The 27,119-nt window shown below is 42.4% G+C and overlaps 1 protein-coding gene across 1 annotated transcript in view; it reads right to left on the minus strand.

Moving 5' to 3' along the window:
- The window catches only part of cntn3a.1 (contactin 3a, tandem duplicate 1), a gene marked incomplete at both ends in the record, with an annotated part of 119,490 nt that overhangs the window by 86,837 nt on the left and 5,534 nt on the right, over window positions 1-27,119 (minus strand). Inside the window, 3 exons of the mRNA XM_080732658.1 lie at window positions 4,376-4,471; window positions 15,415-15,590; window positions 20,999-21,131. Coding sequence (XP_080588784.1) covers window positions 4,376-4,471; window positions 15,415-15,590; window positions 20,999-21,131 — 405 coding nt within the window. The remainder of the gene's footprint in view (window positions 1-4,375; window positions 4,472-15,414; window positions 15,591-20,998; window positions 21,132-27,119) is intronic.

Here is a 27,119-nt window from a genome sequence, read left to right on the forward strand (position 1 = left end):
GTTATTTGGGTTTAGGGAAAGAGAAGATAGGCAGAACCACAGATATTGGATCACGCTGAGACACAAAGCAGAGATGAACACTTTGCAATGATTTTATGTCATTTTCCTGAAGGGGAAAAAACATTAGGCTTTTCTATTTCTGGTCGCAGTACTTTTCACTTAAATGATTTCTTATCATTATTATAGGAATATTGTCTGGACACTGTCCACTCTAACCTTTTACTTTTTGTTCCATTATCTGCTCCTAATGTTGGTGATTGAAGAATTGGAACTTATTCTGTTGTATTCACTAGCAGTGGTGGAAGAAGTATTCAAATGTTTAACTTCAGTAAAAGTATCAATACCAAAATGTAGAAATACTCTAATACCAGTAAAAGCACTATTACATTACGCATAATGTCCCATTTCAAATGTTTTCAAACGTACCACCGCTCACTTTGAACTGGGTTTGATTTTTAATATTTAGAGTCGCCAATTATTTTTTTCACCCTTTTTCTCCCGAATATAGTCGTCATTCCAATGAATTCCTCCACACACACATTTCTGTGTTGTCACTGCTGTTGCTACTCAACTGCCAGCGAGGAGCCCCCACCGGGAGAACGTAGGGTGGGGCCTACGTGGGGCCTTCGTCCTATTCCTTATGGACAGCACTCCCTGCTGCCCTTATAGGAGTACAGTACATGCAATGCAATGCAATTCATATCATCACGGATGCTTAATCTACTTTCTGGAACAACCTGTACCGGCAGCCTCTTTATTGCCTGAACAGGTCATCTGAGCAACATTATAACTTACAATGTAAATGTTTGAAGCAGTGCTTCTTAAACGTTTCAAGGTCTCCCCTCTGAGTCTGACAGTGTACAAATGGAACCAAATGGATGCGTTAGGACCATCTTCTCTAGCCTATCTTTCTTTCCTTCAGCTCAAAGCCTGTATCAACAGAATAATGTCATATATAAGGGGTTGTGCCGTGGTGCTGATAACTACAGGGCCATGAAGGGCTCCAATTCTTCCCAGATGTGTGTGTATATACCGGTATATATATATATATATATATATATATATATATATATATAATTTATTTTTTTCACGTCTCTCCACTCTCTCTCTCCTTGTCATTATACCGGCAAAACTGCCATACATCAAAAACAATTGAGGCGGCAAGTGAACACCTGCTGTGTGTGCAGGCACCTATTGTAGTGCGAGGGCCCCACTTATGTCATCTCACCCTTGCATGCCAGCACTGCACTTAAGACCTCATTGGGACCTTGCAGGAGATATTTACAGTCAAGTAAAAGACAAAGTGAAGTCATGTATTGCCTTATTTATTACTGACTGACATGACTGACAAAGCTCAATTGGGAATCATTGGTGCTGATTCAACTCTGGTCGTCGTTGAGGAGTTTGTGGAGCTGGTGCCGCAGCGTTACTGTATGTAGCAAAAGCTTGAAAATTCATCATTCCGGTGTCGTAAACAAAATGTTTTTTATTTGAGCCAATTAAGGGACTGGACCATTGGCAAGTTGATAATATTTTGACTGAAAATATAATCCAAGGCTTACTCCATCACACTGAAGTAGAGGGGATGTGCTCAAACCTTTCTTTCAATTAGGCTACGTGCGGAAATTGGACAATCATGAATGAGAAAGGGAAGCCAGTGGCAGAGTTAGATGACTTAAATGCTTAAGTGCTTAAAACACTTAAGTGCTTAATGTTAGCATGCAAGGCCAGTTATTATAGACAGTGCTTGAATTGGACTGGTGCTTACAGCATAATTGCGTAATGACACTTGCGGCTGAATCTTGTATGCACGTGTGGCCCCATGGAGCGCTTTTAAGATTGGCCACCTTTCGCTTCAGTTACCTTGAATGAGGAAATCCCGCAAAATTATGGATTTGTTTTGGATTAATTAGACCTGAGTTTCAAAGTTACACTACAGTGATTACTGATTAATTGCTACATATGAGGTGCAAAAGCATCACTACAGAAGAAGCGCGGAGCAGTGCCTTTAGTGAACAATACCTTTCTGCACCTTCATTCTGGCAAGTGATTGTGTTTGGCTGGTAGTCGCTGTGATAGGGAGTTTTCCTTGTTTTTCCTTGTGTTCAACGTCTTCCTTACACTTTTGCAACCTTAACCTCACCAAAATTATGCAGATACCTAACCTTAAAGTTATACCATGTAACTTTTTTTATAAAACAAATCTTAAAATTGTCCTAACTGTTAAATCGCTAAAGTTTTAGAACCCCCACTCCGTTAATTTCAGCTTCTAAAGCCTTCTCTTTATATGTTTTCTATGAGCCGTGAGGGGGGGAGAATTTCGCGGCAAAATGGCGTCATCTGCATCATCTGTATACGTTGTGTATACGTTGGCCAATCATATCGCGGATCATAAACACATGGTACACTACCGGCCAATCACAGGTGTATCTGCAGAGTAGCTTCCCTCAGCTACAGTGTTTACCATGGTGAAGGATTCTTAACCTCTTAATCCCCAAATCCTGGCCAGAAAATTACGTTCTACCATGGTTCTACCCCTCCACGGATTCGTATCGTCGACGACTCCGGGCGAAAAACGGCCGAAAAAAGCAATACCGCTACTGACCACTGGTTTAGCAACTTACACAGTATAGCTTTAACATCACCTTAACTCAATATCAACTCATACATCGCACCTCACCCTGTTTGTATGAGAAACTATTTAGCTAGTGACGCCTGTGCACTCGTACGCGAGTGAGTGTGGGTTATGGTCAGAACACGAAATGGAGAGAAAGACAGAGTGAGTGAGTGAAAGAGAGAGCACTTACAGTATGGGGGTAGCGACAATAATTGGGCTACACATACAGAAGGTGCTATATGCCACAACCACAACAAACCGTTTTCACGAAAATGTATATTGGTCTAGTAGTCACGGATTATGTCTGACTGGCTGCCAAACATGCTGCATATTGTGTTTGAGGGAAGAGATGCAAGATGCCTAGGAGGGAGTGGCACATGTAATCCATCCAAGGAGAAGCCAATCAATACTGACTCATTTCTCTGCCCATATTCCAGTGCTGGGTAGCACAACTAGAGTTGCTGTTCAGGGAGGGTGTCTTGCTCTTTGTCTAGTGCCCTTGTTTCAGCTAGGGAAGAAATCCTACCAGCCAACTAAAAATTACACACCTCAGCCAGGTCTGTTCCAGAACAGAAGAGTGCATCCAGAAATAGGAAGGAATCTGGACAGAACTTGGGGGCACGATGGGCTCGCTGCTGCCATGACATTTCTGCCATATTGTGACACTGCTGCCATTGCTTTTTAACTGGCTGGAGTATGTGTTGGCATTTGGACATTGCACAGGGATGGCTGATACCAAACTGAACTGCCAACGATAAAAATGAGGACCATTATTCCAGCTACTTTTTTTTTGTTTACATGAGGTGAGATGTCTCCTAATAACCTCATGTACTGGAGCACTATGAATATTATGAATACCCTTACATATAATGTGTGAAGAAAATATAAACTCTCCCACTGTTCCCTTCCTCTCATTAATAAACAAACATTTTTGCCTAAATGTTAGTCACTGTTGATTGTCATCAAATATTTGTTTAGTCTTCAATATCCACTAGTTCTTATAGCTGAAATACGTAGTCAGTTACTCTACCAACCAATAACACAGTTGCAATTCTTTTTACAACATCTGATCACTCAATATAGCAAACTAATCACCCCCTACTTTCCAGGCATCCAGGCAAAGACAAAACAATTTGAAGTGAATCCATTTCATAAAGCATATGTGCATTCACTTAAACTCATTACATTTCCACAGTAGATTTAAAAACTAACATTTAGCGCTGCAGCATGGATGAGTGAAAAGCCCATTTCCAGACCCCCGTGCAGGGAGTTAATGGCGGCGGACACTAACTCCCATCGATAATGTCATGAATGCAGAGGGATGATGTGAAAGCAAACAATACACCTTCAGAGAGGGGGTCCATTACTCAGCCTGGCAGGCCCCCAGGCTCTCCAGTCTGCATGCCAAAGCCTCTCTTTGTACCCCGATTGAAAATCAGAGTGACAGGCCTGGGCGTCCCAATGTAAAATGACTCACTCCACTGACCTTAACAAACAAAAACAAGTGGCCGGGAGTTCTGAGGAGGACTGGGGACGGGGGCGGGGTGTGTCTCCTGTTTGCTGAAGCTAAATACAGAGTGGGCGAAGAATGAAACGGCATGATTGTGTGCCGTGTCGACATTTCAATTTACAGTGTGGTTGAGCACTAGCTGTTCCACTCTTCATCGGCGTGTTATTTCTCATTACTTACTGTACTTCTGTGCTCTTAAATGCCAAAGAAAGCAAATGAACAGAGAGGCTCACAAGAGACGTTCTTACCTCCAGAATGGGGTGGTGGGCCGCACAGTAGGACCACTCCTTGACCCTCACGGACCCTCACTGGACTCCTTCTCTGTGTCTTGAAGTTGTCCAGGTCTGTTTACCGCAATACAAAAGCAATAAAGGCAAAGCAATCAATTCACGCTTCACTAAGTCATATGCACACAGGTCATGTCTACATGTCTAACAGCAGAGCTAGAATAATTGATGAAGAGTTCATATTGTCTTTGGTCATTTCACATCTGAGGTGTAGAATAGAATCACGTAGGCCATTCTTGAAATGGACGTGATGCATCACCTTTGTATAACTTCACAAAGCAATCATTTTCTGTACACATATATAAATGCTGTAAAATCCTGAGCACCTCTGGCTGGAGCAGAAAGTAATTCCTGAAGTATAAGTCACACATGAGTGAATTTAATTGGAGCTATGTATTGTTATCACTTTCTGTGTTTCATCCATTGCACACGGCCCGGCAACAATTAAATGACTCTGAGATTGAAACATCATTTGTATGGAGGCCGATTACTCGTTGACAACCTGCTGGGAGAAAGAAAATACAACAAGGCAACAATCCTTGAATACTATGCCCCCCCACCTGCTGTGTCTCTCGGAGCTGTCTGAGATGGTGCGGCTGAATATGCGCCTGTCATACAATAGCATAATCAACCGAATTCGACTATTGGGAGGAGGGAGAAGGTGCTCAGAACTGACATCTTCTGCGTACAAATTGGGTGAGATGTGTGTCGGCTTGATAAATACGTCTTCCTTGCAGCCTTTGCTGGGATAATGTAAGATTGCGTCCGGCAGGACAATACATAATTACATACAACGTAATTGAAAGCTTTTTTTATTTTTTATTTTTTTTTATGATTCATTGGAGAGCCCCCGTGTGATTTCACAAATCCATTTCGTTGCTGTCAAGCTGAAACCATTTATGTCCAAACCGGTTATTTTTAAGGAAATGGGAAAAAAATAACCTGTGTTCCAGTGGATACAACTTAGTAGTAATAGTCACAAGCTCGTATTAATACTATTCAATGATTAAATATTTATAAAACTCTCAGACAGACTTAACCACATTCGTCATTAGGTTAACAATTTCTAAATGTTTCAAAGATATTCAAAACACGACACACGTGCGTACTGTATCTCCTTGTATAGGCCGTTCTGTCCGTGTTCCGTGCTCATGCGGACATTCCGTTCTCATACACACATACATACACAGAAAGCCAGATGTAGGAGCGGTTAGCACCGCTCAAATTGCAAAAATATCAGATCTACTGTATAACAACTTGTCTTGTTGCAAACCAGATGCGCCCATATAGGCATGTCACTATGACTCTGAGCCTACCATAACCCTAAACAAACCCGATACGATCATACAGTAGGTTAGTCACTATGACTCAGACATAACTATAAACAAAACCGATACTATATAGGCATGTCACTATGACTCAGACATAACCATAAACAAACTCCCAGCTGTATAGGCATCTATGGAGACCCGGTTGTCCAGGCCTCCAGGGCCACAGACAGATTCGACGGCGTTGCCCATATCTGGTCATGTCCATATATCTGGGACCTTCCGACACACTTCACTCGAGGGAGTTTGTTGTCTGCCGTCGAGTCATTCGGATATGTAGTCCAGAATCATCGATCCAACTGCCCATATATGGGCCTGAACCTCTAGTGAATAAATTGTGCATGACACTGTATGGTGAAGTATAAAATCGGGAATTCGTTTCCGCAAAACAAAAACACAGAATGATGAAATGAGAAGGTTTCTGTCCGACAGAGACAACATTCATTAGCCAGATCATTAACATCTTCCCAGATCATCTGACTACAACAGGTTTGTGTGGACGCTGCCGGGGCCTCTGTTAAACCTTTGATTAATCCACAGGAAACTATCTGGTAATATCTTTCTCTGCAGGAGTGGGCACAGATACCGGCCCATTTGGTTCCATTTGTACTCTCTCGGAGTTGAATTAACACTCAGGATTTTACTGTGTACTATTCGTGGAGAAATGGCCTCCATTAGAGAGAGAGAGTCCTGTTGAGGGTGACAATTCTTTTTAAACCAATTTCAATATCCCCATATGAGCTTTTTCTACACCAGAGGTTATGCATGTAAGACATTATATAGATCCTATGCTTATTATTATCACTGTTGTTGTTGTGTTATTATTCTATTGTTCTGGACTGTATTATGAACACAGTGGAAGTGAATAACTATTCTATTCAGTAAGATGCATTATAGATGTATCCTTTTCACAGAAATAATGTATTCGTTCCAGTCTTTGCATGGAATCCAGGAATCAAGGCGGATGAATAAATCCAACTGCACAGAACATCCAGGACCCACATACCCAAATACTGTAAATAAGAACACACTACGCCCTTTAATTCAAGGAAGGTTATTTAAGGTGCTTTCTGTCTTTATTCAAAAGAAGATTGTTGCATCCATCCATCCATATTTAACCACTTATTCGGAGTAAGGTCTTTTAGGCAGACGGAAAACTTTTCCTCATTCACTCTCGGGAAATAAAAGTGAATAAAGAAAAGTTTTCCATCTGCCTAAAAAGTCAGAACTCAAATAGCAGCTTACAGTACTTCAGAATTTGGCATACAACGTACGCATATACACATTCATCATTGATACTACAGGCTTCAATGCAAGTACTGTAAGACACAGATGGGGCCACTCCATACTAATCTTTTTAATTTGTCCATATTTCTGCTCCCATTTTCTCATAATTACAGGCATAACCCATTGAAAAGTAATAGACATCTCCCATCACAGATTTGTACAAAACCCTTTAATGTTTTATCTAGGAATGTGAGTGTGTGTGTGTGCGTCTACGAGCATATCTGTGTGCTCATGCATGTCTGTTTGGAAGAAAAAGTTACTTTCCTCTAACTGAGCATCAGATCTTCATAGGTCTGTTTCTCTAATATGTGATTAGTTCTGCTTCAGGGGGCTGCGTAAATGGAAAATGCAAGGAATATCTTATTTAGGGTCTTCTATGCGATTAGTTTAACTCTATTTAAAAGAATTGGCTTTGATTGTTCCAAGGCCTGAAAACTATTTTTCCTAATAGAAATCTTTTCTGATGGTCTTCTTCTTAATTGTCAACTTAACTCATTGAGTGCCAATCCCGAACTAGTTCGGCTTTATTAGCGTATCGCAGAGTGCCGATCCCGAACTAGTTCGGCTTTAAAAAAAAAAAAAAAAAAAAATTGATTTTTTTTTTTTTTTTTTTTTTGGACCCCATCAAATCTAGTGAACATGATTTCAATCGCGATTTTGCATGTTCCACCCCCATACAACCCCATCTAACATACAGGGCAGCCATGTTTGTTTACATAACATGTAAAACATAATGGCGATTATCTCAAGAATGCCTGAACGGATTTCCAATCGGATTTTTTTGTTTGAAAGCTGCGAACAAACTGCACAAATCCACTCCAATGCAATCCAGGATTGCATTGGATTTTTTAGAGCTCATTCTTCTCTGTTTTTTTCCCATGCATGAGGTGTGCAAGGTTTAATCATGGCTAAGTTGACGAAAATAAGGCTTCTAAAATGCTTGGTAGCCAATAGCTAACTTCAAGCTAACTTCATCCTCTTCCTGTACATGCACAAAGGAAAGTGTTCAGGCAAGTCATGGCTGCAGGGCTTCTGCATATACCAGCATATCTCTATGGGATTTTCTATGGCCACTGGGCGCCCTCTAGTGGTGACTAGGGTGGCACTCAAAGAGTTAAGTGGAATGAAACCCTTGGTCGATTTAGTTGTTATGGTAAACAATTGGTTGCTAGGGTAAACAGTTGGTTGCTAGGGTAAAAAAAACATGGTTGCTGTGGTAAACAGTTGGTTGCTAGGGTAAACAGTTGGTTGCTAAGGTAAAAAACATGGTTGCTATGGTAAACAGTTGGTTAGTAGGGTAAACCTTCAATGATTTTGACATCTTGTTACTAATCTGTCGGTAGATAATGGCGGTCTTATATAAGGGTCATTTGTGTACGGTGTGATGTCATACTGATGTCAGCAGTGTGACAGGAGATAAGCGACCAACGGTCGCTTATCTCCCGATTAGGGAGTCTTACTGGTAGTACATTGTGCATCACAGCTGCAGTTAATACAATGAATAGTTGGTATGTTAGATGTACTGTAGGTGTGTCAATGTGCAAGCATTGACAGCAGTCAACTTTATTAACACCTGAATCTAACACATCCATTATTCATACATATAATAATTTAATTATTTATTGCGACCGTCAGGTCGCAGTTACTACCAAAACCTCGACAGGCTGTCTGTCAGTCTGTCAGTCTGTCAGTCTGCCCGTCACGTCACACTTTTCCCCAAGTCATATCTCCGCCACCGTTGCCCCAATCCATGCCAAACTTTGCACACACACTCCTTGCCTGCCAATCCACAACCTCCACCCCTCCCGGGACCCCCGGAGCTCCAGGGACCCCCAGGGACCCCCTGTCGCCGCCGCCAAAAAGTGCTAAAATGACCAATGACCACCCAAACGGGGCTGTTCACGGGGAATTCCCAGGGACCACCGACTCCTGGTGCTCCAGAATGGATGCAAAAGTGGTCGCACCCCTAGTGGAGGACCCCTGCCACTGCAGCGCACATAAAATGCCGTAACTCGGGCTAGGATCGACCGGGAGAGCCGGGGCCGGTACCCACGCACCCGCCTCGGCGGCGCCAAGAGAGCCGTCAACATGAATCTGTCCCATATAGCGCCACCATCAGGCCCATTTTTTCAAACACATTTTTGGACACTGCTCCTACAGCTTTTGCCCTAAAATCATGCAAACCGGTACACAGTATGTCTACACTCATGTCATCAACATGGATCTGTCCCATATAGCGCCACCATCAGGCCCATTTTTTCAAACACATTTTTGGACACTGCTCCTACAGATTTTGCCCTAAAATCACGCAAATCGGTACACAGTATGTCTACACTCATTTCATCAACATGGATCTGTACCATATAGCGCCACCATCAGGCCCATTTTTTCAAACACATTTTTGGACACTGTTCCTACAGATTTTGCCCTAAAATCACGCAAATCGGTACACAGTATGTCTACACTCATGCCATCAACATTGATCTGTCCCATATAGCGCCACCATCAGGCCGACTTTTTCAAACACATTTTTGGACACTGCCCCTACAGATTTTGTCCTAAAATTACGCAAATCGGTACACAGTATGTCTACACTCATGTCATCAACATGGATCTGTCCCATATATTTTTTCAAACACATTTTTTGGACACTGCTCCTACACATTTTGCCCTAAAATCACGCTGCGACCTGACGGTCGCTTATCTCCCGATTAGGGAGTCTTACTGGTTAGCAATTGTGCTGCTTACATCACGGTCAACCTTCCATGTTTTGACCCATAGTGTTTAACCTGTACACTACAAAATCAGCCTATGGTGTTTTGTGATGCAAAGACGCAAAACATGTACAAAAGTTATACAAGGATCATGCACTGAAGTAAGTTTGCTAACCCCTCATAGTGGTCTTTAGTTACAGTTAACATTTTCATGTTATACAGTATCTCATTCTCTATTGTAAACTTAAGCAAAAGCAGGCATACAGTACTAATAATTTATTTTGAATGCAGGTGATGTCTTCAATTAGGATTCCTACTGTGGTTCATTCCCAACCATGAACAAGTGTGTGACTGGTAATGCCTCGACCTCACATGGCCTGGAGCAACAAGGTTTATTAGTGACTTCCCCATTTTGCTGGCTTGCTTCCACTTTGATATGCATAAATATAATTGGACGAAGCCTCAGTTTTGCATGCAGGATCTCTCGAATAAAACAAAGCAGGTTTCCCTTGCACTACATTTGGTCTCCAGTGTGCAGGGGGCAATAGGAACATGAATAATAACCACAGTTCTGGCTTTGTGTGCAAAGGCCTTAATATGAACACAGTAGAAGATTTTAGTCTTGCTCAACTCACATTTGGAGTCTGAAGCTCCCCTGATCAATATTCCTTTAGTGTATGGTGGGGCGTAAGCGAGCTAGACGCACTAAAAGTCAGCAATGCCTGACAAGGCAAGCTGTTCTACTACCCCATGGATCCCCTTATCAAGCCTATCACGGTCCTGCACGTCCATGTGCCTCTCCATGGCAGGGTTCAGCCTATTCTGTGTGCTTTCAGATCCATGAAATTGGATGGGAATTTGCATTTTTGGGCTTGCTACCCCCAGTGTGTGACCCATTGCAATGAATGAGAGGAGATTATAGAGAAGGAAAATTGGAGCCATTCTGTTGCAGTGTTAGCAAGAGGAACATTTTGACGTGTTGGCACTGGTCCCAGAAGCTAACCATGAGACAATACCAAAAAAAAGTGTAATTTTCAATCACTTCTCTTATTTGAAGTTCCAAAGTTGAGTGTTGTTTAGCATAATTAGATCTTGTTTAGTTAATGGGTATTTTGGTCGGAATAATGAACAGAACAGATGCAAATTATATTTCACAGCAGGACACAGGTAAAGCAAAACTAGGAAATGATGTGGATCTAAGGATCCACATAGAGACAGCATGGCTCCAGTCAGTGCAAATCTTCGATTTGGCTCCAATGGCCCCGGCTCTACAACCAGAATTCCATATATGCCAACTGTTTTATGGGCATATGGGTCGGATTGGCGATTCTGAACAACCACTGATCTGACCAACTTCATGTCGGGCACTGCACTCCCTCATGTCCCCTTTGAAGTCGATCGGTCGGAATGTTATTAACCCATTTAGGCCTAACCTATAGAATAGGGCTAAATCAGAAATTAGCCTACAAAACAAATATGTTGCTACATACTGTACATGTACTGTAAGCCCCTCCCAAACAGCAAAATGTGTTCCCGGCCTGAATTAAGATACTCGAAGGGCAGGTACTAACTCATACACACACACACATGCAGGGGTTTGTGTAATTCATAGTTGGATGTGCTACAGTATAAGTCAGTGGTGGCTAAAACCTTGACAAAATACGGAACCATAATGTCATGGATACACCATTACGTCATAGACCATGTCTTATTGTGGGCTCGTCTGAAAGGCGAGGACACTATGTTATCCTCATTATTTATATAGTGAGTTCCGCCGCAGACAGTTCAAAGGCGAAAACACTATGGTTTCGTCATAATCTCCGCCACATATCGTATTCCGTTAGCCAATGAGGCGCAATTGGTGGAAAAAAATCAGGGAGTGGTGTTAGCTGGAGTATTGGTTGAGCTTCACATGACAGTTAGCACTGCAGAGTACGGTCACAAGCGAGCCCACACTGTTTCGTAGGAACATATTTCTAATTCTAGTTTTAATTTCCGGTTGTTTTCACTTCTCTTGGCTTCTCTTCGCTCCTCTCCCTTATTCCTATAGGATGTGATGTATACACATGAGAGGCATTCATTGTACATTAAGCACGTACAGCAAGAGTGAGTGACACATGACATTTGAATCTACTGTATGATAAACATCAAAGGGAGGCTAATGCTCACAGAGCACTGTTGGTGGTGCCTCCTGACAATTATGATTCTTTACTTGTACATTGAAAGTGCTGTATTCAGAGAGCGTCAGAGAGCGTCTGCCAGTTTTTCTTTCACTAGATTAGGCCTATTATTGGCCCTAGCTCTACTGCTTTCCCACTCGAAATGTACTTTTCACCTCAGACAAAGCAAAGGCAACGACATACCGTAGATACAGGCTGACACTCTGGGAGGGGTTTGATCTGACATGATCAATCAGATTTTTCAGATTCCATTCCAGTTGGCTATGACTGGCTTCCATACAGTACACACACAAATAATTAAAGATATCTGGCAATATTTTGAGTTATATCATGGCAAGGTAACTTTGCTTTAAGCTCTATTTCAAAAATAGTGAATTACAAAGTGAGCTTGTAGATTTGCCTTTTTTTTTTTTTCTCCAGCTATGTTGACATGCCCAAGTTAGAGATGCCAGGTTGACAGTTCAGTAAGGAGCAAACAAGCCATGAGATAATATATATATATATATATATATATATATATATATATATATTTGCAAAGTAATTGGACCAATAAGGCAGTAACGTGGGGACAGCTGGGAGCCTAAGAAAATAGAAAAGGGGTAATTACGTTCAATTACAGCAATAAACTGGAAAGGAGGAATCCGAAGCACCTAAGATACAAGGAAGTGGCATCCTGTGTTACGTTCATAAATACAGTTATTTCACCCTTCATTGAACACTGTGCTTCCCTCGTGGCTCCAAACATAACAGAGCATTTGTGTTGGGACATGCACATTTTTCATAATATGCATCAAAATACCAATATAGCCTGTAATGCAGTCCTTGCAGCATGGGTTTGCTGTGGTATATCCTGCAATGGGAAAGTCTTTCGATTAAAAAAGAAAAATCCCTAGAGATTAGGCAACTCAATCTGGCCTCATAACAACTAGATCATTTTGTCCAGCGCTCGCAACAGCCAAGTGGGACCATTTAAGCATTTCAGTCATCCGTATTGTGGACAGGACGTCTTTAGAGGCTTATGGCCGTGGAATCTGTTCAACCCATCTTTACAGGCTGCATTGTTTTGGATGAAGAAATGTGGGGAAATAGTGTATGCATCACAATGTCACGAGCATCAGTTTTGACTGGGAAATCAAAAACCTTATATATTTTGTTGACAGGGGTCCCCCGTGGGTCTGTACTTGCCTGCCTCCTTTTGGTCCCTCTACACCAAATCTCTTCACCGAATATATCAGATCTACAAACTCAACAAATTGCAACACATTGAGAGCATGTAGATCTATTATTTTCGCTGAATGAACTATGACATGGCCAGAATAGGGATGCTAGGGTTCTTGTCATTTATAAGCATGGGTACAGTATAACACCTTGGTCTTTTTGTCATTAATAAGCATGGGTACTAGTGATGCGCGGGTCAGGTTTTTTTCATAACCCGCACCGCCCACAGCCCGCACGGAACGTAACCCGCCCGCCCGCGCCCGCCCGCGCCCGCCCGCGATTTAAATCAACGAATCCGCCCGCCCCGCAGCTCATCTTTATATACGGCTCCCAAAGTCGCTTTACAGAAAGGTTTACAGTAGCACATTATTGTCATGGGCTAAATAAACAAACGTGTTGTTCAAATTGGGGTTTAGCCAAAAAGACATTCATTCAAAGACGTTCATTCTCTCTGGGGCATCGTCGGGGTAAGAATGGCGTTTCAGGTTTTATGTCAATCATATTTATACAGCGCCTCGCACTTTAAACAGACAGCAAAAGACGGACAATATTAAATCCTGTTGGTTATTGATTGATCACCAGATTGGAGAGATGGGAGCGACTCAGTCTCGAGGTGAGCGTGGTTGGTTCATTCAGTCAAAAAATCTGTCTCACATGCGAAAGTTGTGTTTCAAATCGTATCCGTTGACTTGCTGGTTATATAACTTAACCGACACAAAGTATTTATAAACGGACTTGTGTGGATGACAGAGACATATAAGTGAAATCCTGATCCTAGATTATTCTTATTTATTTTTTGCACATGAGAGTGGTGATAACCTTGACCCACCCACCCGCATGCGGGCGGGTTGGCGGGCGGGTGGGGGCACCGGGTCGGCCCGCGCATCACTAATGGGTACAGTATAACACCTTGGTCTTTTTTTTTCAAAGGCAGGTGGATGTTGTCAGAATTGACATTGAATTGTGTGATCACAGCGCTGTAGTCATTTTCTGTTATGCCAACACCCTGAAGCAAATTGGCTCGATAAGATTACATAATTTTAAATCTTGTGATCTCTTCGTCATTAATAGCCTGAACAGTACCTTGTCTTTGTCTTTGGGTGTTATTACAACACTCAGAGGGAGCTGAACCTGGTGATGTCTGAGGAGCCATATTGAGCAACAGTGGTCACAGTCTGTTACAAATGACATGATACAGACTCTCATAACAGACAACCCTACTGTGAATTATTCCCCATGACCCAAGACCCGCTCAATCACGCAACACGCTTAATTAAGTTAAACCCAGAGCAATAAATAAGATGGATGACACATCGGCACCGATGCTTGTCCTCATCCGTTGACAAAAGCCGTAGGCCCTGGGTCAGGCCTGGGCAATAGATGAGACCAATCACAATGACGTACAGTCCAAGTCGGCCCGTGAAAATTGATAGCAAATGTGAATATGATCCAGTGCTTGCCGGCAACTCCTGACAGAGATTTGCACCATGCGCCAAAGATTTACTGTCGCGTCTTGACACAGAAGCACCAAACAGTGGCCAGATGAATACCCCTGGCACTCACCCCGCCAAGGATCATCCCTGGGTCCGCCATGGCAGAGAAACAGACGTCAGAATTCAATCTGGAGGCGCCATCTGTTCACAGATATCAGCACTGTCATTCGAGATGGGCTGCCCGTCAACAGTGGAGGCCTCAAGTTCACCTTGGCTTCAGAGATGCCTTAGACTTGGGTCTTATAAAACGTGATGGATGAAGGCTGTAAAGCATCAGCTGCACAGGCTCTGTCAAGGCCCACCCCCATGCAATCACACAGTGTTCATCATAAGGAATGCAGCGAGATGGTGCTTCAGCATCGCCACACAGAGTAAACAACACCGGCAGCTTCGATATGGCTTAAAGGATGAAATGCACGGTGAGACATATAAGCATGGCCTGTTAATTAGCGTGTTCTCATTAAAGGCTCGAACAGTATCGGCTAACTGTAACTGTCACTTAACGCTGCCTGTTACGGAAGATCAGGCCTGTCAACAAAATAACATCCAAGGAATCCTTTTGGGTCATTTTACTTGAAATGATAAATAAACTAAAGACCAATGCTGAAAGGAACAAAATTGAGCTCATCTTCAATCTTTTAACAAGCCAAAAGTTGAGGTAAGCAAAATGTGAATAGGACACATTTAGTTCTTTGCATAATACAGTGTTTTGTAGGTTTACAAATGTTTCTTTAAAAAAAGCAAGCAATATCCAGCTTCATATTAAATAACTGAACTTACGGGCAATATGCAGACTGGCCTCTCTGCTGACAATGGTGCCAAAGGAATTGGACGCCAGGCACTGATAGATACCGGCATCTTCCTCTTTGTTCAGATGGCTGATGTGTAGGTTGCCCCCGGTGAGAGAATAGCGTGACCCTGGTCTGGGCACGATGAAAGAATCGTTCAGCTTCCACCTGTGAAAGCAAGAACACGACACAGCTGAACCAGTGTGCAAGAGGGGTTTCATAAGAAGCCAGCCATCCTGAAAAGATGATGCCTGCATTAAGATGATTCAAGGTAAAAAGGTTTTTTGTTTGGAAAAACCTGCATATGAGCATGCACAGAGTTCAGGGTTTTGCTGAGAACTGCCAGACTGCATAATCACATGCTTTCATCAACATCAAACTGCAATGGAAATCCCATGGACATTATTCAGTGCAAAGAATTAAAGCATTCTTGTGCGCTTTGTATCAAAGCAGCAAATATAATTGAAGAGGGAGATAATCAACAACGCATTGTTCAGTTGCAAAGATGTTTCATTCATATCTTATTTCAAACACAAGATGAGACAAAATAAGTGAATATATACTGTATATATATATACACACACACACACACACACACACACACAGGCTAACACATCCTCTATTGCAAAAACAAAAATGTCCCTCATCTGGCCATGCCAGGCTATGTGTGTGTGTTTATAAAATATTTCATCCCCTGTCCTCTCCGTTGCTTCCAACAATAGCAATTCTGCAGCACCTTGCAGGAAGCCATCCATGCCGTGCTCAATCGAAATCCCACGTGGCGGGAGGCCCTCGCAACAAGAATCATAAGCCTCCCCGCAATCATGGTGATTATCAGACAGGAGGGCCAGCCACTCAGTCTGCTCAAACAAGATAGCTACACATAGGACAAGGAATAACAGTGGTTTTGATTAAAGGTCACGCTTTTGAGAACATGGGATGCGGAGCGAGACCAGAAGAACTTAAGTGCTAGCAATCAAGGATGACTACTACACAATGTGGCTGTCTGTGGTGCTTTTTCGAGCGATGTACTGTACTCTCTCTTTTTGAAGGCATCCAGACATAAGCTATAGTTACTTGATAATAGCGCAACCAAATGTAAAGGATTGTTTGTAACAATGCTTGAGTTACAGCGCTCTGTGAAGCATGAAATCCTTGAGTTCAAAAACTTTCGGGAATACATTCAGATACAGTACGTGTCATCACTTCAATACGTCCTTGAGAAATGTCTGCATAGGCACAGTTATTGTGCCAATGGCTCATTACTCACCATCAAAGCGGAAAGAAAACCTGAACAAAGACTAGTATGAAAACAAAAAAGGCCACCTTTGAGAGAAGAGGCACAGGAGAAATCGTTTTCCACCAAGGGTAAATCAAGGTACAATTTGGTTGAATACCCATTAGCCCCTCTGCACTGATTGGACTTTCACGATGCCTTGAGATAAAGTACTGTGAGTTTGAGGTTTCCATTTCTGTCCTCCTCCAGTACTTCCTGCCTCAGTGGTGAAGGTTTGATTGGAGGGAGAGAAAATGAGAGGGAGGAAGGAAACATGGGGTGGGTGGGTGGAGGTGGGGGTATATGCAGCGGAGGAGTGTTCAACGGCAGATTGGCTGATTAGATTGATTTAGAGATTTGCTGTTGTAGCTGGATCAGGTCCAGGAGCTCCAGATGAGACAAATCAAGGGGGCCACAGTGACAACTCAGGGCGGGGGGCTCTCTGTGGCGCCGGCCATTGGGTAGTCTTGGATAAATTAATTTGTCCTTGGCTCCCCTGAAATAGAGCTGCCTACTCTCTCAGCAGTGAAGATCCACATGCTGTCCCTGCTGCAAAAGGACCATAAAAACTTTTCCAAGCCTGTTTCCAGTACTGGTACAGGTGGCCATAGAGGTTGCACATGTTGCTTTGGCTTTGGCAGCACAATGATGTCTGATAAGAAATAATAAAGGAACTAATAAGCAATGCATGAAAATATGATATTGTAACAGCTTGCGATCAATCTGAAATCCATTTGTAGCATGGTGTGTACTGTAAGTGCCACAGTTGGCGGCACTTGCTGTAATTAAAGACCTAATTAAAACTAAATGTTATTATATATGGAGCTGGGTAAAGTCTGAACAGTTGAACTCAGAAGGACAAAATCCTTGCAGATTCTTACTCATAAATAGCCTCTCATTTATTTCTTTGTGCGTGTGTGTGATTGGGGGCGTATAGGCAGTGAAATAGCGACTGATTGCTTAATAAGTATTCCGGCCGATCCAAGTGATAAGATCTTGTACATTCATTTCAATTTGTGCCCATTAGGCATAACACCAAGGATCTTCAAGCTACATTAACACTCGAACATGCTGATGTTATGAGGGATCGTTTCAACCTATTACACATTAAATGCTTGGCTTTGCAATTTGCATTTAATTACACTGACAGTAGTACAACAGCTATGTGGCCCCATTTGATAGATTGTGAATTAATAGCTTATACGCCCGATGTGCTTTAAAGCAAATCATCGTTTGTCATTTGTTTTCATTCATCAACACTTAAGCGGCAGAACTACTGGGCATCACTTTGTTCCTACAGCGATCGCCCAGGGGACCACTCACATTGAGGGCCTGAACACCAAACAAGGACATCAACAAACAGGAAATGCCCTCCTTCAGCTCAATCCATCAAGTGATTTGCTTATCAAGAACTGATAAGCCCTAAACGAGATGCCCTGTACGGCGATATATATGCGCAGCCTTTAGCAGTAGCCCCAGAGGTACGGTTTATTGCACTGGGCTTGGATCAGCAATAGAGAAGAAAGCTGTTTATGGCATAAGTATGAAAATGTGGGATTGATTGATTGATTGAATACTTTATTAACAAGTTTGTTATCAGTACAGTAGTACAGTCAAAAAATCTATGCTAAAAGCATAACACAAAAAAAGCCTCAGCTGCTTTTTCCCATTGTGGTCCATCATTGTACTCAATTCATCAACGAGACATACAGTACATTACATATCAGTACAAGACCAATAGCAGCAAAATACATATTTACAGGGGTGCAGAGGATGCCTCTCCCACAGGGCTCCTTCCGTGGAGCTTGCTGAGGGAGAGTGTTGTTTGGCTCTCTGGGAGCAAGCTGGTAATGGATAGAATTCTGAGTCCACGCTGCGCGCGCTGGGGACCTATGCTCTCCTTCGTGTCATCAGCTCCCACACCCTAGGTGGGGTTGGCGAAAGGGCCTTTCTGTGTGGAGTTTGCATGTTCTCCCCATGTCCCCTAGGGTAGGTACCATCACAAAAACATGCAGTAATCCTGGTCTCTATAATCCTCCCCCTGGCCAGCCTGATGGAGGGTAAAATAACTGGTTGGAATAACGTGTTCCTTCCACGTGCTACGTCCAACCGGTAAGCTCCCCCCTGTCAGGAGATAAGAAACGGCCTGCCCCCCCTCATGCACTGAAGGAAGCATGAGCTCAGTTCGGGGCCCTCCCCAGGTTGGCAGAGGGAGAGCAGCGCCCAGGATTACAGCTTAGGCAATTGGCGTGTGAAAAATTGGTTACAAAATCGTGGGATAAAGAATTTAGAGGAAAAGAATTCCAACAGTAATTTGAGTTCAGCCGTGTTTAGGCTAGTTTTTAGATTGAGACCTTTAATGGCTGTTGATAGGGCATTCCACGTTTTCGTGGCAGCATTGTATTGTAGAATGCAGTTTCCCCATGTTTGAGACGAATCTAGTGGGAACTATGTCAGAGGAGCTCACTCTGGTGTTATGCCCATGGGCATCTCTCACTCTAGAGAGGTAGTTGCACTGATCCTCTGAGTAACTTAAAGACCAGGCAAGTTGCTGTACTCTTCCACCTTGAGCAATTCCAGCCTCGCAAAGTAAGCCGGGGTTAAGTGAGTTCTGTGTTTGAGTATCAGTTTGTTCTGAGAGGTCTGAAGTTTTGTTTTTAGTGACATGAGGTTGTTGGTGAACCATGAGGTGCAAGCATTAGTGATGGCCTGGCCGACCCGTAGCAGTTAAACCGTGGGACGGGCAGACAGGTTATAGATTCTGACACAATTATCGCGGGCAGGCGAGGCGGGTCAACACACGTTAAAAAAATCCTGGTACCTTCTCTCTCTCTCACTATTCTTCATCTGATTTTGTGCACAGCTGCATTTAATGATATCCCTGCTGTATGTCAACTTTATCTTTGAATGTGCCATGTAATGCTGTATTAGGACACTCACTGTAGGCTATTTATCTATTGTACACAATTACAAAGGACAGCAAAAAAGATGAATTCTCTAAACTAAAATGAATTCCTTCTGAGCCAAACTGAACTTGTAGGCATATTATACAGTATGTATATGTTTTGCAGTCACCCCATCTGCTGTCATTGAGTGACACCAGATGATAAAATAGTTGCTTAATAGTTGATTATGTGAAGCTGCGAAATAAATATGAGTGATTGATGCAACTTCTTGGATCTTTATTGTAACCTAAACAAAGCAAGACACGAAACTACAGCCACTTCCCCCTAATCAAGAACTGTGGCTTTAGTTATTGATTGTTGGAAAAGCCACAATAGTTAAACTCAAAAGACTAATATAAAGAACGCTTGTTGTGGATAAATCACTGTGGGACGACACAAGCCCAGATGACGATCATTTCATTGTGGATTAGCCTATACTACAATATGACTTGGAATTTGTTGGAACAGCAATGGCATTGAATATATAAACTTGGATTTGGACCTGGACTGCTTCCGAGAGGGCAGTTATAATAGGCTACAACGGAAAATCATTAGCACATCATTAACAAGCATGTAGTCGAAATGACACTGGATGAGTGTTCCGGCTAACGTCCTCAGTGCCCATGCCGCTCTCCATTCAGACATGCTGCCATTCCGACATGGACTTCTAATTGTCTGAGTGGCAGCACCTCCAGGTTTTGGGTTAGGTATAGGGTCAGTGTCTGAATGGGGGGATGTCGGAATGGCAGCATATCAGAATGGGGGGATGCACCCCCTCAGTGCACCCTAGTTGACAAATGAGGAGATCCTGCCCAAAAATCATGTTCCTTGGTTGACTTTTACAATCAATCTTTTTTCAAACCAAATAGGTGACCTGACCTCATCCTTGCTTGTGATTACATTGTCACCGACTATGACCATAAAGGCCTACTGAGTTTGGCACTGGACCCAAAAAGAACTGTACATTTTTGTCACTCGATATCTGATCCTTGTGTGTTGCGGTTGTTGAGTTTCTTTGGATCTTTCAACTGGTCAGTGACACTGGTGACAGAGAGCTCTCACACTGAACCCAACAGCAGATCAATGTCCGCCTATATAGTGGACGGCAATTGAGGAGAATTAACTCATCATTCTCAAGTTAACTGTGCCTGACAGTGAAGCTAAGTGCTGCGGGCAGTGAGCAATAAGGTCCACAACCCTCCCCCCCAGGTCTCCCATGGCAATAAATCAAGGCTCACTTGCTTTCTATATACTAAATGTTATACTAGACAGCTCTGGGGATATTACCTTAGGGTTCCAAGATACAAAAACAATAAATAAATACATTCGTAAAAAATGGCACTATCAGGCATTACCTGTAAGAAGGTGGTGGGTGTCCCTGGGCCTCACAGCTGAAAACCACCTCCCTGTGGTTCTCGCTGGGGTGGAGGGGAAACACCACACTGCCAGGCTGTTTGGTGAATACAGGCTTCAGTAAGACTCCGCTTCCTGAGGAGAGAAACACCAACACATTATCTTTGATGTCCAGGGTCCCGGTAAGAACGCAACTCCTACCACCAGCAACCCATATGGTTTCCATTTGGCTGGTAACAAAACCAGATGATTCACCACCTGTATTGAAAGCTGTGTGGAGGATGCAGAGAAGAAGAAAGGAGAGCATGACTCGCACAAAACGCAGTGTGAACCAGTCTAAAGTCTCAGTTTGGCACGGACCCATAGGGCATGGTAACATAGCGCAAGAGTATTATTCATAACAGTTTTTAGATCCCTGAAGTAGTGCATAATCAGATGGTAACCTATATAAGACTTTAATATAAACTGTCTGAAAGTATAAAGTTGTCAACAAACATGCACAGCAGCAGTATCACCATCATGTTTTGGCACATTTTCTTCAGAAGCCCGTCTTTAAGTTATCACTGCATTCCCATGGGATGTCACCCAATAAGAAGGCTTAAAAATGGCAAAACAAATATCAAGAGTAATAGGGTCCCCAACCCATTTCAGTTGTGGACCATATTTCATATTACAAAATGGTGCCCTTTCAGTGTTAGACAAGGAAAAAGGGAAAAAACATTCAAACCGTTCTCTATCCCTCTCTCTCTCTCTCTCTCCCACTCTCTCATATTTCCTTTCTGAAATCAGTCTGGAGCAAACATAGTACTGTGCTCCATATACAATTAATTAGTTTCTCAATAAAGCCCCTGAGTTTTTGGGAAATCAAAGACACACACATTACTAAAACATAAGTAGGCCTATAAGTTTTAGTAATGTTAAGCCCCTCATAGTAATTTGATTTGCCCCCCCCCCCCCCCCCCCCCCCCCCCCCTCCGCTAAATTACATGTTCTGTACATCGGTATTGCATCACATCTTTGCAATGCTGAAATGTATTGAAATGATAAATCTAACCACTGCATAAATTACACCAATGGACTGAAATATTTACTTTATGGTATTCAAATTGTTGATAGATTGTCTATAAAAAATATCTCTGTAGACATGAAAACTTTCAAACAAAATTCTGACGATAATGAGGGCAGCAGCACAGTCTGTCACTTTCCTTTCCCAGTTAATTAGAAAGATAAAATAGCAGATGCATGTTGCACAGAGATGGCCTGCAATATTTGAGCAAAGAAACTAGTGACCCTCAGGGCAGTCGACATTTCTTCGGAATAACATATTTCGGTAGCCTACAGGGAATTCATTCAGCTTCCTGGAATGGATGCCTTTGCACTCCTGTAATGGCAGAGATGTAGGGAGACAGGTGGTAGCTAATTTGTATGGAGGAGAGCTATGCTATTCAAGTCTTCTCTGGGAGTACATCCTCAGGACTCAAAAAAAACTTGGTGAGAAAGGTGGAGCTGTTTGACGAGGGACCTTGTACACTGATTGTTCCCTTCTCCTCAAGGATAAACCTCACAGAAAGTTACATGGAAATGAAAGGCTGCCTAATTATAGTGGCCTTTGTTAGATGAAGCATGTCCCTCGAAGCAGTGTGAGTGTTGAATGATTACCAGAAGAAGACACTTCTTGTAGGGCAGTCGCTACTCAAACACACACTGTACACCAACATTACAAGCATGTAAAGCCTCTGGTAAACATGATCGTGTGATGAATTGATGCTGCGCTACCGATGAGTGCGAGCCAGAGTGCATTGATTAATGACGCTAATCAATACATGTTCATTTGCCTTCAGAGGACGTGGATTAGTCATGATACATTCAAATATGTTTTGAAAAGGCTTATTCATTTGGCAGCCTCCAAGACACAGCAAATCTGGCCCCTGAGTTATGAATTAGCCCTTTGATTCGGATTAATTCTTATAACTACACATGTATTTTCTGGTAAGAAAAGTGTATTTTTTGTCAGAATAAAGGTCTTTGCACACTGCTGCGTTTTTCGTTGCGAAATGCGTTTGTCAGGGCAAGGAGAGAGAGAGAGATAGAGAGAGCAAGGGACCGAGTGGTGCGCGAAACGGGCGGCAGTGTGCAAACGTGACTGACATAACGCGAGGTTGATTTTTTATTTGCGCGCTCCGAAATTCACTCAGATATTCGTCCCGAAAAACGCAGCAGTGTGCAACCAGCTTAAGCCTTGTGTAATTTTCCAAAACTGTGTTTTTCTATTAGTCACGCCCTGCGAGGTCTACCATTGTAATATACAATGTCATGGTACTGAAATGGTCTCACTTTTTTCAGATGTATAAATATATTCATGTGAACCCTACATACCACACATAAATAACTACTGTAAACCTAATTATACCACAAAAATCCATTGGGATTTATTTAAATACAATATAAGTAGCCTGAGCCATGTGGCCCTCAGGGCAGGAAGCAGGAGCCTACAACAGTATCTCCTGTTTCTGTAGCGTCAGGCGGGAGACGCAGGGGCGTCACACCAAATTCTCGGCCCTGGGTACAAGGATTCACTGCGGGCCCCCCATGAATGTTAACTATTGAAAAATAGCAGATATACAAGCTCACAGCACTGAGTGCCACGCTGCGAGCTTGTATATCTGCTATTTTTGAAAAATCGTGAAAATGTGTGCAAGAAACCTATGTCAAGGACCCCCAAGATGATATGTATTTGGCCACGGACCCCGATCTCAAAATATTTAGTTCCAGGGTACCCCCAGAAGCAAAATTTGAGTTAGAAATGTTCGCTTAAAAAATACATATATTCAAAGATTTTCACACATTTTCACAACTTTTCAAAAATAGCAGATCTACAGGCTCGCAGCGCAGCACTCGGTGCCGCGCTGTGAGCTTGTATATCTGCTATTTTGCAATAGATAAAGTTATTAGGGCCCCTCCACCTTGGGCCCCAGTAACTCAGTCCCACTTTCCTACCCCTTGTGACGCCCCTGGGGAGACGCCATTATGTACACCCCCTGGACATGACGCTAGTATGTCGGAAAGACTTACCCCATTGGCTGAGTGCCAAGCAGGGAGACATTGGGTCCCATGTTTATAGTTTTTGGTATAATCCAGCAAGGAGATTGAACCGAGCCCCCAGAACTGAGAGGGAAAAGTGAAGCTCAAGCTCGACTTCAGTTCAGTCAATGCTTTTAGAATAAAATGAAACTTTAAGAATAAACTATGTTTTTGTTTTTTTCCTGATTACTTTCATTATTATATTACTATATTTATTTTTTTTAAATTATAAATTATAAAACTAGACACATAAAATCCATGTCCTTGGCCAGTTTCATTATTTGTAACCTTTCTCCTATCATCTTAAAGCAAACGAATAGTAGTTATACTTAGAAACAATCAATCTTTGAGTTTATCCACTAGACGTTTATTCATGAGTCATGACACATTTTGAATTTATTTAAGATTCACAAGGCATTTTTGCCTATGATAACTATGAGTTAAAACAAACAAGGGCATATTATATATACAGCATACGCTTATCCATACTGCAAAAGTAAACATTCACCCAATGAGCTGTGTGTGCGTGCGCACTTGTGCGTGTGTGTTGTGTTTTTAATCAATTCCAAAGTGCCTTGTGGAGTGCAAAGTTAACTCAATACTCATTTAATGGGAAATTAATCAACGTAACTGATATTTGGCCCTAGCACACAAGTTACAGCAGGGCTGAACCAACCTGATCTTTTGGCAACACCATGGCAACTGTTATTATCACGGTGAATAAGTGTTAGAATAATGAGAAGGGATTGAGCTCTGGGGGCTGTGCCTGAGGGATCAGTTCAAACTGATGCAAACTCTGTGAAACTCCTCCGTCGCCCAAATGGGAATGCATGTACGGTAGCATGTTGCAGGGAAGGGGTGGAATAAATTACAGGCCTCCTCTCTGGTATTCAATGTGCAACACAGTGTTCCAGCATTAATCACTCTTAAATGCACATGCCTTTGAGAGGATTTTGAGGAACAGTGTTGTTTTGTTGGTATTATTCTTTTTTTTTTTTACCAGCACAGTTGAGTCATATAGGCTTAACTTCTATGAGTTGGAAATGCTTCTGAGCTAACATTAAAAAACAACATCAAAATGAATGTTAACCATAGAATAGAAGAAGTCACGTTGGTTTCAGAGTGGCGTTTTAGCTGCCGTGGCCACAACCCCACACAGCCTGATGTCTCAAAGCGGAGCATCCCTACATTATAGTATAGGAACAGACCGCTAGGCAGCACACTGATGGAAAAGCTCTCTATCAGAGAGAGGTGGTACTGATTCAGAATGCTAACAGGAAGTTGACTGCACAATGCCGCCAGACAGAGATGGAGGTCATTATAAGAGTGCCTTTATTTTTATTTTTTATGAAGAAAAGATTTTAAAAAAGGGGGAGAAAAAGAGAGACCACCTCCACTTATATCTATCACCTGCTGCCAAACAGTGATATGTGTGTGGCTGGGTTCGAAGGCTCCTCAGACGACACAAGACTCAGCATCGCAGCGCAGAGTGGAAAGCAAAAGGAGCCTGTTTTGGAAGCTGAAATAAAAACTAATCTCAAATTCAATACTAGCTGACAGCAAATGAATTCCTCCAGCTTACCTCAGCATGTATAAACAGGCACATGGGGAGCCAGCTGTGGGGGAGGTATCGGTCGTTTGTGAGGTCCCAAATCCATTCGCTCCAGCTCAGGGTTTTATGCATCAAATAAAAAAAGCCAATCTTGCTTTTTAAAGCATCTTTTCCTTCTGTCCGGGCTGATAAGGTGCACCTTAAAGGTCTCTCATTCAGGGGCTTCAAGGAGGGTTGCAGCTGAATCGTGGAACGGTGGTTTGATCATGGTTGGTCTAAATGCTTCAAATATCGATAGGGAAATATTTCAAGGGCCTTCAACAGTTAAGTAATGAAATTAAGCAAGTGAACTGTGAAAATGCTGCTTTAGACACAATGTCTTAGAAAGAAAAACAATGAGAAATGTCAGCACTGTGAGATAGTCTTATACTATACTCAATAGCCCACCCTAATGGATTGTAAAAAAACAGTTGCAGTGTTATGAAATAAATCTAAGTGACTAAAAACCAGCTAACTGTACTCAATTGGAAAAAAAGTGGTTTGATACGACCATCGACCGACACAGCCATCTTTAGAGCCAGATAATCTCATCTCAATTTTACTGTAAAATGGATATAATTAGTGCCAAAATTTGAGGAGGGTATACATATTCAATGAAGGATTAACACATATTGTAAGGAACAGCAAAAGCTTAAAAGTAAAATATCATAAAGTACCATTAGAAAATAAATAAATAAATAAACTAGCCTAAAGATGACACTAGTGGAAAGGCTATAGTCAGTCACCAAAATCAGTAGGGGTTATCCTTTGGGGATATGAAGGTGCACAGCAAATTCTCTCACAATTCAGCCAGTATTTTTCAGGATATCTTGTTTAAGAGTAAAGCTGGCCTTACACTAGCAGATAATCAGACGCAATGAAATTGGGTAGCATTAAACACTACAGGATAATTGTTTAAGATTCTCTTACCAGAAAATCTAAACACGCTCACACTAGCCGATTTGAAACGTCGGGGGCTCCGCACACTACAGGATTCTATCGAGATTGAGTCGGCCAGAACACAGCAATAATAAATAATATAACAAATACAAAATGTCACGGGGGCTGAGCCCGCTGCAACACACACGCACGTACAGTCACATTAATGATGTCCACTCAACACCATCACACAACATTTGTCCATCCATGGATCTGTTCAACTCTGACACTGACTTTTCCCCTCTCTCTCCACTGCTAAAATAGTCAACTCTAGCCTACTCTGCTGCTGCGTCTTGCCTCTCATGATGCCTGATTTATTTATGATTAGTCGTATGACTGTAGCACGCAGAAAATATAGAGCTCCAAGACCACAACATGTCCCGCCAAGCCACGTTGTAGGGCTTGTAGATCAGGGTTCTGTAGGAAATAGGTGTGTTGGCTACTTTGACTTGCAAGCGCAAAGCGGGACCTGTGCTGTTTCGCCTGTTCCCAGTATGTGATTGGGAGTGTTT

This window comes from Nannobrachium achirus (genome assembly GCF_963921795.1).
Source record: "Nannobrachium achirus genome assembly, chromosome: 9".
Lineage (NCBI taxonomy): Eukaryota > Metazoa > Chordata > Actinopteri > Myctophiformes > Myctophidae > Nannobrachium > Nannobrachium achirus.